A 15556-nucleotide genomic window follows, 5' to 3' on the forward strand; every position below is an offset into this window, starting at 1 on the left:
GCCCCACTGAGACGGGGGGGGGGGGGGTTAGGGGGAGGTGGTGTGGAGGAGGGATGAAGAAACGAATGAAGATAATCGCGTAAACAAACGTAAATACAGATATCCTTTTAGAGCAAGACACACACGTGAACGCAAGCGATCACCATAGCTGATATCGAACGGACGTCGCACTCGATTTGTGCGGGAGTAGTAGATGCGTTTAAAAAATAAAAAAGGGGCGCAACAAAGGGAAACCGCACGAGGCAGCTGCCTTCCGAGTAGCGCATACAGACCGCACGTGCTTTGCTGTACGCGTGTTGAACTTCTTTCGCTCCGTACGTAGCCAACCGTGCCTTATCGGAGTTACGGGGGAAGAACAACAAACGAAACGCAACAACAAGCAGTTCTCGAGAAATACGTTTGTCAATCTCGATGATGATGATGACGATTTAAAAGTGCTTCGCTCCAGAGGCTTCCTAATATCGGAAGGAAGAGCGCTCCAGACGGCCGCAGAAGCGCGTTTGAAAGCGCCCCACGCAGTCCAATGGCCAGCCAAAAGCCGCTGGTGGTGTGGGCACGGGTAAATGGTTGCGAGTATCGCACCAAGGTAACAATCGTGCGAGTTAGAATCCGTCGATCATTTGGGGACTTTATTTCACCGGGTGAGAACCTGCTAAGGCTCCGCGACTGTTCCGCATGGATTGTCTCGAGTCAACATGTGACGGGCAACACAACTCAGGACTCTATACAGGTGTACCGTGCAGAGCTTATCAACACGTAAGGAAAACTCAGTGGTACACGCGTTTCATCACCAACGTGAATGGACGAGTCAACATCCATATTTAAAAAAGCATATCGTGGCAGAAAATGCGAACAGAATGCACTCAAAAACATGCGTGGCTTTTGGTTCGTACACTGTTGGATGAGGGCGAGTTGTGGGAGTTGTTTGACCATACTTCGCCACGCCGTGATCAGTGCGGGTTGGTGAGGGCAGGCAGCGTGGAATTTGGAGCATAGTACCGTACAACACATGGTTTTGCTCTCTGCTCACAACGAATCCCTCTCATTGCTGTTGTAACTTGCTGACCCGCCCACACTGGACATCAGTGAAAAGGAGGTTCATAGCTCATCGGATTCCTCCAGTCAATCTAAAGATTCTGATTCTGAGCCTCAAGCACTTTGTGGTATTCACTGCAGTGGCCCATCCGTGAAATTATCTTGGCTCAAATCCCGCTTAGCTGCCAAGATCGGACACATTCTCGGCGATTTGATTCCGGTCGCGAGGGAAATTAAACGAGGTCGCAACTCCAAAGGGGGCATTTGCACTCAAAACACTTTCCGAGCAAAGTGTTCGCTGAAGGCCAACTGAGAGGGGCCCTGATTCCAAGGAACCCACCCCGGGCCCAATGAAGGCGTCAAAGTGGCATGGAAATTGGTCAATACGATCTCGGAATTTGCAATTCAATATTGTCACCGGCGTGTGAAAATGAGCCCCACCGGACGGCCGGTTATGTAAGGGGCCGTCCATAAATTACGTCACGCACCTAGGGGGGGAGGGGGGTCAGACATTTGTGACGATGTATGACGAGGGGGGGGGGTTTGAGAAATATGACGTCACATCAAAATGCGCAACTTTAAATAAATATAGACCACACGGTCTGCTTAATAAAATAGACTCTTTAATAAACAACATCAGAGTACGGCACCACATTAAATACGCACTACAATGACAATAGTTTAAAGAGATTTGAAGCATTTATATTGGGGGGGGGGGGGGTCTGACTTTTTTGTGACGCCGTGTGACGAGGGGGAGGGGGGGGGTCAAAAATCGTCCAAAATCGCATGACGTCATTTATGGACGGCCCCTAACGCGCGTGACGAGGACGTGGGAGGGGAGGGGTGCAAGTTGGTGGCGCAGCAGTGAAATGCAAAAGGAGGGCCCTGAACTCGATTCCCAAGGATGGCCCCAATATCGGTCGGCAGCGAGTGTAGTCGAATCACCCCCATGACAGACACACGGTGTGGTGGAGCCATTTGTCCAGCAGTGGATTAACAAAGCGCTACATATTCTTAGTTTTTTCGGTAAAGTCACGTTGAAGAGAAACAACAAAATAATAAAATATATATATAAAACAATAAAAAATTCTCACGACGTTTCGACCATAACTCAAACGGTCGTCTTCAGGTGTGTTGGTTCGCATAAATTTATTTTTAAACGGCGCATTTATTTATTTATAAAAAAACGTTAGCGCCACGCGCAACGATTTGGCAGTTTACCCAGGACTAGTCCATCTATATTCTGAATATTCTGAATATAGATGGACTAGTCCTGGGTAAACTACACGAGGGGGTGGGTGGCCAGCACCACGCCCGACCGCCTTTGTCTCCCTAGTCGCGATGTTTACACACCGCCACCAGGTACTCATTTTAGGTTGAGTCGACCTAGGGGAGGCCCAGGACCCGTTCAGATAATCGTCACTGGTGTTGACAGTGAGCGGGAATCGAACTCTGGTGGCCGGGTTCGCAGAGCGGCGCGCTAACCGCTACACCACCGCTCCCCCAGACACACACACACGTACACACACACACGTACACACAACAACAGCCGCCATTCGCCACTAAGTGGCGGTGACGTCACCACGACGCTTGTGCCAGGCCATGTGCACCTCGAGGCCACGTGAAGTGTCGAACGCACGCTGGCAGGAGGTCACGGGGCAGACCCAGGTGCCACAGGTCGACTGACTGAGATGACTTACTGATGCACCACCTGTGCCCCCTACTGTGCCAACTTGCTGTGCTTTAGCCACCCGGCGCTCCGCTTGTTGTGAGCGTCGCTCCTCCGCCCTCTGTTGTTGTTGGAGGGCGACTGCCACCAACTGCCCAGTAGCGTCCTTCACGAGCCTCCTCCACAGAGGCCGATCTTGACACCGCTGGTACCAGTCATCGGCAAGTCCACTCAGCTCCACGTCCTCCTGTACCACATCACTCCATCTCTTCTCTAGCCCGTGCCGCGCCCCTTTAGCCCCCTCTATCCGGCCGAACAAAAGCTGTTTAGGCATACGGTGGCTGGGCATGCGGGCTACATGACCCAGCCAACGCAGCCTTGCCTGCCGGAGGAGCTCACCGATGGGACATTGCCCCCACACACACAACACATTCACGCGTGTCGAAGCTACAGCGCGGATGTGCGAGTCATCGTGCTGAGCACATTTCATTTCGTTTCACTTGAAAGCTCTCTTACAAGTTGTACATCGCAGCCTTTTGTACAGCACCACATTCGAAACTCATTGACATTTTACGAGCTATGCCAGTGAGTTGAGTAATTTGTATACATTTTTTTAAGTTGTTTCCCCTCCCAACAATTCATGGTAATAATCATCATCACATCTCAGCTGAGGCTAAGACTCTGTTGAGGCAACATTCGGGGTGCCCGGGGAAATTTCGGTACCCAGAGAAAACCTTCGCATGCAAGGGTGGGGGGGGGGGGGGGGGGGGGGCATGGCATTGGGGGGGAGGGGGATACCACTCAAATATCTGCACAGATGGATTCAGGAATCCATTTCTGCACTGCTATGACTATGCCACCTCTTCGGCCAAAGACCTGGCAAAGCCCCCCGGTGGTCGTTCATCCCGCACCTCCCGATTATCGCGGTAGGCTACGTGCGGTGCGAAATAAGTTCAACGTGCGTACGTACCAGTGCAAAGCCAGGCTCAATCCGGCTTAGCTTCAAAGAGCCGACGAGAGGGTGCGCGTGACTGGTGAATTCGTCAGAGGCGAAAACGAAAACACGGCCTCGGCTGATAGAAAAAAGAAATGTGTACTTCTGCATCACGCCGATGATATGATGTATCAAGCTGGTGCACGCCCGCGATATTTTGAAGCGAGCGTTGCTGGAATCACGCCGAGATCAGCGAGACTCCCATGCCTGCTGGGCCGTGAGGTGGCCAGGATTCGGCGGTAGTACAGCAAGTGGGTGGATTCGGGGGGTGGATCTATGCGGGGCTGCACGAGCGTGTCTGCCACACGTGTTAATGCAGTCCCAAACGAGGCAGCTGCTGCACCGAGGCATTTAAATAGCTATTAAATCACGCCTCGGGTCACTTTGTACGTTTTCATTTAAATGCTATGCCGCTTTTTACGTTCATGCGTTTGCAGGCCTTCCCCTTGGATTTAGTAATTAAATTAATTTTAAAATGTGTTTGATAATTGTATTTTATTTGTCAATATCCTATGTGACATCATCTTCATAACGTCTCACTCACTGCCGGGTTCATGGGCAGGCCGCCCTTGAAAAAAAACCCAAAAATGATCGGTGGGGCCTTAAGGACCTGTCTTAATAATTGTTAGCCCCTCTCATGCGGAGTGGCGGTGGGGCCTGACCTATCTCAACAAGTGTTAGCCCCTCTTATGCGTAAGTGGGTTTTATCAATTCTAGATTTGAAGCTTTCGTGACTGCAAGGATCCATACTCTTTGGTTCTATTCGGTAAAGTCACCTTTACCGAATAGAACCAAAGAGTATGGGTTTTATCAGCTTCCTCCCGCACACAAAGCACACATCGCTGAAACTGGCCAGAAAATCTCAATTCGAAACTCCGAGCAATTAACCATGGGAAACTGGCGCATGGATCGAAAGGAATTCAATGGTCTCATGATTGGTAGTCGAAACGTGCCAGAGGGAGGAGTATCGTCTTGGGGACATCTTTCCTTACCCATAATCGCTTGGATATTAAGACATCTTAATGTAACAAGAACCTCTTGTAAAAAAAAAAAAGTCTTCAGACTCATTCAGATTTTCTTGAATAAATAAAGGATAAAAAAGGAAATCATTCTTCATAATAAAGGTTTTTGGGTTAGATCGCGTTATTTATAAATGTGTCGTAACCCTCCACCACCCGACACGGCTAAACAGTAAAAAATGTGTCACGTTTACAAAAGACAAATAATTCACTACTTTAGCCCATCGGTGTGTTGCAGAGTGAATCAACATCATTTAAAATTTTGAGTACGACGCCACACGTGCGGCACCTTTCTGGGATAAATCTGCCACTCAGAGCGCCATCATCACATACATACTCAAACATAAAAGTAGAAAATTCTATAAACTGAGAAAAAAATATAATCTATTGTTTAAAGTATAAAACATAAAAGCGAGTAGTGTCTGTGAGTTGGTTGGATGCAAGTGCAAAGAGATGTGTTGTTGTTGAGTTGTAACTCGCATGTAGTGATGTAGTCGAGTGTGCTGATTGCTTCGGGGAGGTTGGTCCAGAGGTGTGGTGCTGCAAACGAGAAAGATCTGTCCAACCACGTGGTTTGTGTGTTTGGTTGCTGCTGGTTAGAGGAGTGGTGTGGGTTGAGGAGCAAAGTGATCTGTTGTTTTGCTTTGATCTCTACGAGGTGTTTTATGTAAGGTGGAGCTTAGTTGTGTATTGCTTTGTATGTTAATAGGAGGATGATTTTGATGTCTATCCTGTATTTGATTGGTAACCGGTGTAAGTGCCTTTTGAATTTGTGGGATGATTTCTGGAGGTTGAAAATTATTGCAGCGGCTTTATTCTCGGATGATTTGAAGGCGTTGCAGCTGCGTTTGAGCTCTCAGATCTTTTTCGGAGGCGACCTGGCCACACATGATGACAGCTCATCGAAGTGGCTTCTAATATCATCATACGTGGGAATTTCTAGTCGCAGTCAAATAATCTAAAGGGATGTTGGTTATAAGTGTGGAAGCGGGCAAAACCGGAGAAGCCTGGAGAAAAATCCACGTGACCGACACGGGGAGAGAGAGAGAACACGAAAACACCAAATATACAACAGGCATCACCAGGGCCAGTATCGAACCGACGACCTGCTGTTTACCAGGCGAGGGAGACAGCATCTCACCACCTGAGTCATGTGCAACGATACATACATCGATCAATATCGAATCTAAAGGCTGACAATGCACGCATCCCAGTCAATGTTTTTGCGATGTACGCGTATTCAAACTCGACGCAAAGTGAATATATCTGACGTCACGTCTAGGTTCACACGGAGAGAACACAAACACTGCAAACGAGTCAGTAAAGGAGTCAAAACTAAATCGATCCTGCAATCGAATCGTGGTCCCTGCACTACGATAAATGTATCGACGAGTCGCAATGGCTCGCGAGGGAGGGGAGGTTGGGGTTTGCTCCGATAGACGCGTTCACGAATTAGGCGGAACGCACACCGACGGCAGCTCGGGGTCACCCCGAGGAGATGGAGCAATGGAATCAGCTCTCGTATTGCCACGCGCTAAGTGGGTTGTTACATCCCGGGGGGGGGGGGTGGGTTGGGATTCCCTTCATCATCCAGCGGTGGATTGATCAAGGCCGTTATCATTGGCCATTGGTTGGTGTCCAACACAGACTTAAAACCCCAATTATTGTTCGTTCTGCACCACCCCCTCTGCTCTCTCCCACGCCCGTCTTTCGCCCCCCCCCCCTTACCGCTCCCCCCTCCCCATCCTCCACTGCGACTTGGCCGAGTGACTCAAAAGCAAAATCTCAACTGCTCCCCCACCTCATTGCACATCCCAGACGCGAGCGCGTCTCTGCCTCTCCGCGCCGGGCTGACGTCCTTCATCATCATCGCCGCCGCCGTCGTCACCGGAGCGTGAAGCCGCGCAACGTCGCCTCGTGTCATTCAGCAGCGGCGGCAGTCACAGCGGGCGATGTTCCCGTTCGCGTCGGACTGATCCTCGCCGCTGTGATGCACGCGGGGGCAACGTGCGCGCCCGCGTAGCGCGACGCTCGTGTCGCTTGCAGGAATAGCGGGAAGGAGCAGCAGCAGCAGGAATATCGGGAGGACTAGCAGCAGCAGGCATAGCGGGAAGGAGCAGCAGCAGGAATAGCAACAGCAGCAACAGCAGCAGGAATAGCGGGAGGAGTAGCAGCAGCAACAGCAATAGCGGGAAGGATCAGTAACAGCAGGAATAGCGGGATAGAGCAGCAGAAGCAACAGGAATAGCAGCAGCAATAGCGGGAAGGAGCAGTAGCAACAGGAATAGCGGGATAGAGCAGCAGAAGCAACAGGAATAGCAGCAGCAGCAACAGCAGCAGCAGCAAACGAGGAAGGACGAGGAGGAGGAGACGCCGAGAACGACCATGCTGGTGTTCGAGAACACGGACGCGTCGTCCGCGGCGGGCGCCGGGCTGTTCGCCCTTCTGTGCGCGCTCGGCGTGGCGGGCAACACGGCCGTGGTGGCCGCCACGCTGTGCGGCACGGAGCGCAAGACCGTCACCGCCGTGCTCGTGTTCAACGTGGCCCTCATGGACGCCCTGGTGGCGCTCGCCGACCTGCCCAGGGCCGTGAGCATGGCCGCGGGCCAGTGGCCGTTCGGCAGCGTGCTGTGCAAGCTGCACGTGTCCGTGCGCTACCTGAACATGCTCGCGCGCGTCTACGTGCTGGTCATCATGAGCCTCGACCGCTACGTGGTGGCGCACCACCGCGCCTGCTCGCGAGCCGTGCGCAGCGGCGCGTTGGCGTGGGCACTGAGCGTCTTCGTGTGGTGAGTGTGTGTGTGGTGTGTGTGTGTCAGTGTGTGTGTGGTGAGTGTGTGTGTGGTGTGTGTGTGTGGTGTGTGTGTGGTGAGTGTGTGTGTCAGTGTGTGTGTGTGTGGTGTGTGTGTGTGGTGTGTGTGTGTCAGTGTGTGTGTGTCAGTGTGTGTGGGGTGTGTGAGTGGTATGTGTGTGGTGTGTGTGTGTGTCAGTGTGTGTGTGTGTGTGGTGTGTGTGTGTGGTGAGTGTGTGTGTGTGAGTGGTGTGTAAGTGGTGTGTGTGGTGTGTGTGTGTGTGGTGAGTGTGTGTGTGGTGTGTGTGTGTGTGTCAGTGTGTGTGGTGTGTGTGTGTTTGGTGAGTCTGTGTGGTGTGTGTGTGTGTTTGGTGAGTCTGTGTGGTGAGTGTGTGTGTGGTGTGTGTGTGTGTCAGTGTGTGTGTGGTGTGTTTGTGTGGTGTTTGTGTGAGTGTGTGTGTGGTGAGTGTGTGAGTGTGTACACTTGCACGGTGTGCATAGATGCTTGCTAACAGCACTTACCCCAACAGTCTGTTGAGGCTATACTGGGGGATCTTTGTCTTTGTGCACAAGGGGAGCGGTGGCGCAGCGGTTAGCGCTACGCTGCGCTACGAACCCGAAGACGACCCGAGTTCGATTCCCGCTCACGGCCAACACCAGTGATGATAATTATCTGAACCGGTTCTGGGCCTCCCCTAGGTCGTCTCAGCCTCAAATGAATACCTGGTGTTCTGCGTAAACATCGCCACTATGGAGACAAAGGCGGCCGGGCGTGGTGCTGGTCAACCACCCCCTCGTGTGCCGTGCCGGCCTTCATAGGTGCTCGCTAACACCACTTGGCCACACAGTCTGTTAAGGCTATACGGGGGATCTTTGTGTTTAAATATGCTTATACTGGGTTTCAACAGTATGTGGTACATGCGTATAAATGCGTGTTATACATATGCATTTGGACATATGTAGGACGGACCAGACTTCTGTATGTATTGTTAACCCTGTAGAGGCTTTCATCATCATCCATTGCGTTTGTGCTATCACCTCCGAACATCAATTATACACGCATCCAAACAAACCACACATAACGCTTGAGTAGCTTTTTAAATGAATTCACGTTGACAAAGGCTGCACCACATATGTTTAATATCGCTCGATACGTCCACAATTGCCCATAGACCTAATCGGTTGGAATGATCTCGTCAGACCTGGGACGCTAAGCCGGGGTGAGCCTGGCTAGTGCTTGGATAAGTGACTTGCCTGTCTCAAACGCGTTACTGGATGTCCGCGAGAGGGAGGGAAGATATCCGTCGCGGGCGAAATAGAGTGGGGGTTGGGCTTCATCCACAGTGGATTAACAAAGGGCTGTAAGGGCGTCGAATGCTGACATGCATTCTGCCATACAGCTCCATCAGTTAACAAGGAAACTTCGCGGCAAAGTGACACTCCTTGGCAAGGAGGAAGACAATTAGAATGTGATTGTGCTATCGGACAGCACGTACGTACGTTGAACTTCTTTCGCACCGCACGCAGCCAACGGTGCTAATCGGAGGTGCGGGGGAAAGGACAGCAAAATAAACACACAAAGCAGTTATACATAAATGAGTTTGTCAGTCTAAATGATTTAAAAGTGCATAGCTCCAGTGGCTTCCTAATATCGGAAGGGAGAGCGTTCCAGACGGCCGCAGAAGCGCTTCTCAAAAGCAGTGACCGCCTTATTTGTTTGATGGCCGAGCCAAACTCCGCTGATGCGATGATGAGCGGAGTTCGCGTGATGACGGTTCATGCTTCTCGACGAGACCAGCGATGTATCGTGGTTCATTTTGCGCCGAGCACTTTGTGTGTCACGAGTGCGACATTGCAATGTGCCCGTTCAGCAACCGGTAGGTAGCCGATGCAGCTCGGCGAGCTCTGGGCGGACACGGTCAGATCTTGCGGTGCCCGGCACGACCACGTGCCACTGAATGCTGCGCACGCTGCAACATGCGCACGTGGAATTGCCGCATTTCAGCTCAGGACCAGCAATGGACGTGGAGCACTGCCCAACAATTGATTAAAATTGTCGGGCTTTGACTTTCTGTTTTTTTTTGGTACCATGGGTGGCGTGACTGTCGTAAAGTGCATTAGAATGAATACATCGTAGCGCCGGCGGCAATCATGCTAACAACAACAACAAGTGATTTAGAGACAGCTCGGGACGCGGTGAAGTGTTGTAAACATGATGGTGATGCAGAGATTTGTGTCCCGGGTCGTGAGTCACCACAAAGCGGGCTACCTGTGCTCCGTGACCCCTTACAACCTCGCCGCCCACTCTGTTAAAAGCCTAAACAGATCAGCCGACGACGTTTCCTTTACTATTCACAGTATGACTATTGACTTCCCGTGCAAGAACAAACATTCTGTACGCAATCCATCGCGGCCTCTGGGAGTGAATACTTGAATTCACCAGCAATGATTGAAACGAGCCTGGCTCCGCTGATGAGACACCTGGGTGTCGAAATGGGTTCCTCTTTCAACGATGCCTGGATATGGGGGGGGGAGGGGGGTCGACCGACATAAACTAATTGCGAGTGTGTAGCGGCCACTAGTGGCTGCGGCAGTGACGCAACTCCAATACGCGCGCCCTAACGCGACTCGAAACCGACACAGAAACAAATAAACCACGACACTGTTCGTACGTGAGCGTTTAGCGATGCGTGATTGGCGAACTCAAAACATCGATTCCTAGTGGATGCATCCATTGATTTACGCCCGCGAGTGGGAGTCAGAACTGCTGCTGATGCAGGAGCCCAAACGGGGGCTGAGATTGGGAGACGGAGAGTTTATGCCCCGAATTAAAAAAAAACACCCCAACCACGAAACGTGTTTTCACTCGGGAATCGTCGACCGATGGAGGCCGGGTCTCGGAGAGTGGCGTGGGTTATCGGGTGTGCAGGCGGTGCAACTGCACACGTGGCTCATCGAGACCAGAGGGGCACCAGGCGCCGAGTTACGGCGTGGAGGTTGGATACCGGTACAGTCACGGCCCAATGTAATTGATACCCTGGTCACTGCTCCTCGCTCAAGAGACGCTGGGTTCACCCCCGTTCTTTGCGACTTCGGTTTGCGCGATTTCTCGCTATAACGTGCGGTTTGAACGCACCGTGTGTAGTGTGTGTATTGTGTGTGTAGTGTGTGTGTACTGTGTATAGTTTGTGTGTACTGTGTGTGTACTGTGTGTGTGTATTGTGTGTATATGTACTGTGTGTACCGTGTGTAGTGTGTATAGTGTGTGTACTGTGTATGTACTGTGTATATAGTGTGTGTTTACTGTGTATAGTGTGTGTGTACTGTGTGTGTAGTGTGTACTGTGTGTGTAGTGTGTGTATTGTGTGTATACTGTGTGTGTACTGTGTGTATAGTGTGTGTATTGTGTGTGTAGTGTGTACTGTGTGTGTACTGTGTGTATACTGTGTGTACTGTGTGTATAGTGTGTGTATTGTGTGTGTAGTGTGTACTGTATGTGTACTGTGTGTATACTGTGTGTACTGTTTATAGTTTGTGTGTACTGTGTGTGTACTGTGTGTGTGTACTGTGTGTATACTGTGTGTGTACTGTGTATAGTGTGTGTGTGTACTGTGTGTGTGCTGTGTATAGTTTGTGTGTACTGTGTGTGTGTACTGTGTGTATAGTGTCTTTACTGTGTATAGTGTGTGTGTACTGTGTGTAGTGTGTACTGTGTGTACTGTGTGTGTACTGTGTGTACTGTGTGTATACTGTGTGTGTACTGTGTGTACTGTGTGTATACTGTGTGTGTATAGTGTGTGTACTGTGTGTATACTGTGTGTACTGTGTATAGTGTGTGTACTGTGTGTATACTGTGTGTGTACTGTGTGTGTACGGTGTATAGTGTGTGTACTGTGTGTGTGCGTACTGTGTATAGTGTGTGTACTGTGTGTGTACTGTGTATGTGTACTGTGTACTGCGTGTGTACTGTGTGTGTGTACTGTGTGTGTGTGTGTACTATGCGTGTGTACTGTGTGTGTACTGTGTGTGTACTGTGTGTGTGTACTGTGTGTGTACTGTGTGTGTGTACTGTGTGTGTACTGTGTGTGTACTGTGTGTGTGTACTGTGTGTATAGTGTCTTTACTGTGTATAGTGTGTGTGTAGTGTGTACTGTGTGTACTGTGTGTGTACTGTGTATAGTGTGTGTACTGTGTGTGTACTGTGTATAGTGTGTGTACTGCGTGTATACTGTGTGTGTACTGTGTATAGTGTGTACTGTGTGTGTACTGTGTGTGTACTGTGTGTGTGTACTGTGTGTGTACTGTGTTTGTACTGTGTGTACTGTGTGTGTACTGTGTGTGTGTACTGTGTGTGTACTGTGTGTGTGTGTGTACTGTGTGTGTACTGTGTGTGTGTATACTGTGTGTGTACTGTGTGTGTACTGTGTGTGTGTACTGTGTGTGTACTGTGTGTGTGTACTGTGTGTGTACTGTGTGTGTACTGTGTGTGTGTACTGTGTGTGTGTGTACTGTGTGTGTGTACTGTGGGTGTACTGTGTGTGTGTACTGTGTGTGTACTGTGTGTTGTACTGTGTGTGTGTACTGTGTGTGTACTGTGTGTGTGTGTACTGTGTGTGTACTGTGTGTGTGTACTGTGTGTGTACTGTGTGTACTGTGTGTGTACTGTGTGTGTACTGTGTGTGTACTGTGTGTAGTGTGTGTGTACTGTGTGTGTACTGTGTGTGTGTGTACTGTGTGTGTACTGTGTGTACTGTGTGTACTGTGTGTGTACTGTGTGTGTGTACTGTGTGTGTACTGTGTGTGTGTGTACTGTGTGTGTACTGTGTGTGTACTGTAGCCGTCTCGTGCGGTTTCGCTCGGTTGTTCACCTTTTTTATACGACCACCGCATTAAGTGATGGAAACCTCCATTCTATCTTGACGGGTTATCCAGGTGAAATAATGAAACGAGCAAGAGATATATATTCTTGGTTCTTTCGGTAAAGCCACGTAGAAGGGAAACAATAAAATAATAAAAATATAAAATAATAAAAATAATAAATGAAATTTATTTTTTATTGTTTCCATTCTACGTGACTTTAAATCAAAAGAGTAAGATATAAACAAACAATTCCTAGCACCAGGGACTCATTCCGACCACGCCACGTCATCTTGCTGACAGTTTGACAGGACCGAAATATCTCGGGCGCCTGGTTCGACTGACAGCTCTTCGTAATGAGGCTTCCCAGACCACAAGCAGTTCGATGTTTGAGCTGCGAGTTCGCCAACGTTGTCATCATCGTCGCTGGTCAATCGTCATGAATCATCAACATCGTAGTTATCGTCATAATCGTTATTATCAATCATACACATCATGGTCGCTGGTCAATCGTCATGAATCATCAACATCGTAGTTATCTTGATTGAAAGCTTTCGTGACTGCGGGGATTCATATTGTTGGTTCTTTCGGTAAAGTCACGTAGATGGGAAACAATAAAATAATAAAAATATAAAACAATAAAATTCTCACGACGTTTCGACTGCAACACAAGCAATCATCATCAGGTGTGAAAACCTTCTACGTGACTTTACCGAAGGAACGAAGAATATCGTAATCATCGTCATAATCGTTATTATCAATCATACTCATCATCGTCGCTGGTCAATCGTCATGAATCATCAACATCGTAATTATCATCATAATCGTTATTATCAATCATACTCATCATCGTCGCTGGTCAATCGTCATGACTCATCAACATCGTAATTATCGTCATAATCGTTATTATCAATCATAATCATCATCGTCGTGAATGAACAGCGGCATACGTCGCCAAATAATTAAAATCACAATTATCATCAAATCATAATCAAAATTATCATTATCTGTATCAACAATCATTCATCATCATCATCATTATTATTATAAAGAAAAATTATTGTTATCACCATCTCCGATAACCCCCGCATCTCTGCCTCGTACGGTTGGCTACGTACGGTGCAAAAGAAATTCAACATAAACCACGAGGGATTAAATTCAACCAGAGCTGTCCAGGGCTGAGCTCTGGAAAATATCCCCCGAAACCCTTCTCCCTCCAAAAAAATATTAAATTAAAATCAAGTTCTGAACACCAAACTGCTAAAAGAAAAAAAGCCATTTTTTTTATTTCACCAGTTAAGGCCGACTGAGCTGCTATGTAGGAGCTCTTCTTCACAAGTGACGTGGAGCTATCACAAATGATAGCTCCACGAAGTGGCTGTGTGGAAATGTATAGCTGCCAAATACTCTAAAGGCGTGATGTTGTTGTTTCTAAACGTGGAGGGGGAAAACCCGGAGGGCCCGGAGAAAAATCCACGCGACCAAGGGAAGAGAGAGACACCGCAAACTCCAAATATACCGCAGCAGCCGTCAGGGTCTGGATCGAACCCACGACCTCCTGTCGAGGTAGTTAACATCTCGCATTGCACCGGCTTGTCCACTGGCGCTGACTAAATTGCGAGTGCAAGGATGTAGTCGACATGTAGAGATGACAACAACAACAACCGCCATTCGACACTAAGTGGCGGTGACGCCACCACGGCGCTTGTGCCAGGCTATCGAGATGACCGCGTATCCGTCTCCTCGTGCACAACTGGGCTCTCTCTGGCAAGGCAATTCCAAGAGGGGTGAGTGGGCGACAGCCTAAAGCGTGGGTACAACGTGTCTTTTCGTTGCCGTGCAATGCCCAGATATTGAAACCCGGACTCTCAAAGCTGGCTGCGACGATCGGGAGCACTCAACACACCGGGGTCTTAAGCGCGAGTGCATTTGAGCTCCTCATTTGACCTGTGATGCTATTGCTTATCGCTACGTGCGATGACCTGCAGGCGCATTGAGAGATGAATCGCTTTTAAATGGCTCAGCGAGGATTCCACCTGAGCAATTGGCCTCGCGAAAGAGACACGTCTGCGTGCGGAATGCCCAGACTTCATGGAAGCGCATGGTCCCAATATGAATCCCCCGTTGATGTTAAAACGCCGCGTTATGAATTCCACGTGCGATGAGCCACGTTCGCGAAAAAAAACCGCAGACGATAGAATCCGCGCCGAGATTTAGCGGCAGCGCGGACTTGACAATATTCAACAATATTCAACAACACACAGAGATGCTCATTCGCGGTGTTCACATGCAGACCACCGACTCACGCCGGTTGCGTCGCTCGCTCTCGAGAGGCCCCGTGCGACTGCTGAGTCGCCTGTCGCATGAACGGGCCAAGACGCGCCAGCGATACTGCACCCACTTCGGCTTCGCCACCCGGACCCCGACACGCCATCGGTTTGGAACTCCACGACACGGACGAGATCGCCGCGGTCGATCGATGGAGGGGAGGTTTCGAAGGGTGGCGTGGGATATCGGCCGTGCAGACGGTGCAGCTACACACGTGGCTCATCGGGACAGAGGGGCCCCCAGGCGCCGAGTTACGGGGTTTGAGGTTGGATACCGGAACAGGATGGGCCCGATTGGCACCCTGGTCACCCTCGGGGCCGTCGTCGCACGCGCGACTGTCCCCGTCGACTTCACATCGCTCCTTGTTGGACTCCACGCGCTTAGCCATCAACATTGCGAGTGAACCCCCCCCGCCCCCGATGAAGCTTGCAGAACTGGATTGATAGTTCAAAAGAACTCACGAACAAACGCCACCTTGCTTTGAAAGAGGCAGCGCAGAAGATCCCCCTGGGTTTTGATCTTCCACGAAGCTCATGGTCCACCCTGGACCGCACCCCCTGCACGAACCATGGCAGACGCGCAAATGGGAAATTGTAAAACTCTCCAGGAGCGTGCGACTGTGGCCACCCAGAACAAAGTTTCACGACGCAACGCCCCGATCCACAAATACGAAGGCGATATCACAGCGACACACTCCGCTACTCCTGAAAGCTGTGGTTGTCTGGCTCGAACGCCCGAGTGTGAGATTCCAGTTGTTGCTCTGCATGCATCTACATCAGCAGCCATAGGATAGGAGATGAAGTCTCCGTTAACTTCGCGATGCCGCGCCTCTGGTGGTGATGACGAAAAGCTCAAATTAACTG

General features: G+C 50.0%; 1 protein-coding gene across 1 annotated transcript in view; it reads left to right on the plus strand.

The window, feature by feature from the left end:
* The first annotated feature begins 5654 nt into the window (after positions 1–5654).
* The window catches only part of LOC116941782 (neuropeptides B/W receptor type 1-like), a 30513-nt gene continuing 20611 nt past the window's right edge, over positions 5655–15556 (plus strand). Inside the window, exon 1 of the mRNA XM_032953154.2 lies at positions 5655–7506. Coding sequence (XP_032809045.2) covers positions 7103–7506 — 404 coding nt within the window. The 5' untranslated portion in view covers positions 5655–7102. The remainder of the gene's footprint in view (positions 7507–15556) is intronic.

Source organism: Petromyzon marinus, chromosome 12, assembly GCF_048934315.1.
Source record: "Petromyzon marinus isolate PM22_M1 ecotype Great Lakes invasive population chromosome 12, UKy_Petmar_22M1.pri1.0, whole genome shotgun sequence".
Classification (NCBI taxonomy): Eukaryota; Metazoa; Chordata; class Hyperoartia; order Petromyzontiformes; family Petromyzontidae; genus Petromyzon; species Petromyzon marinus.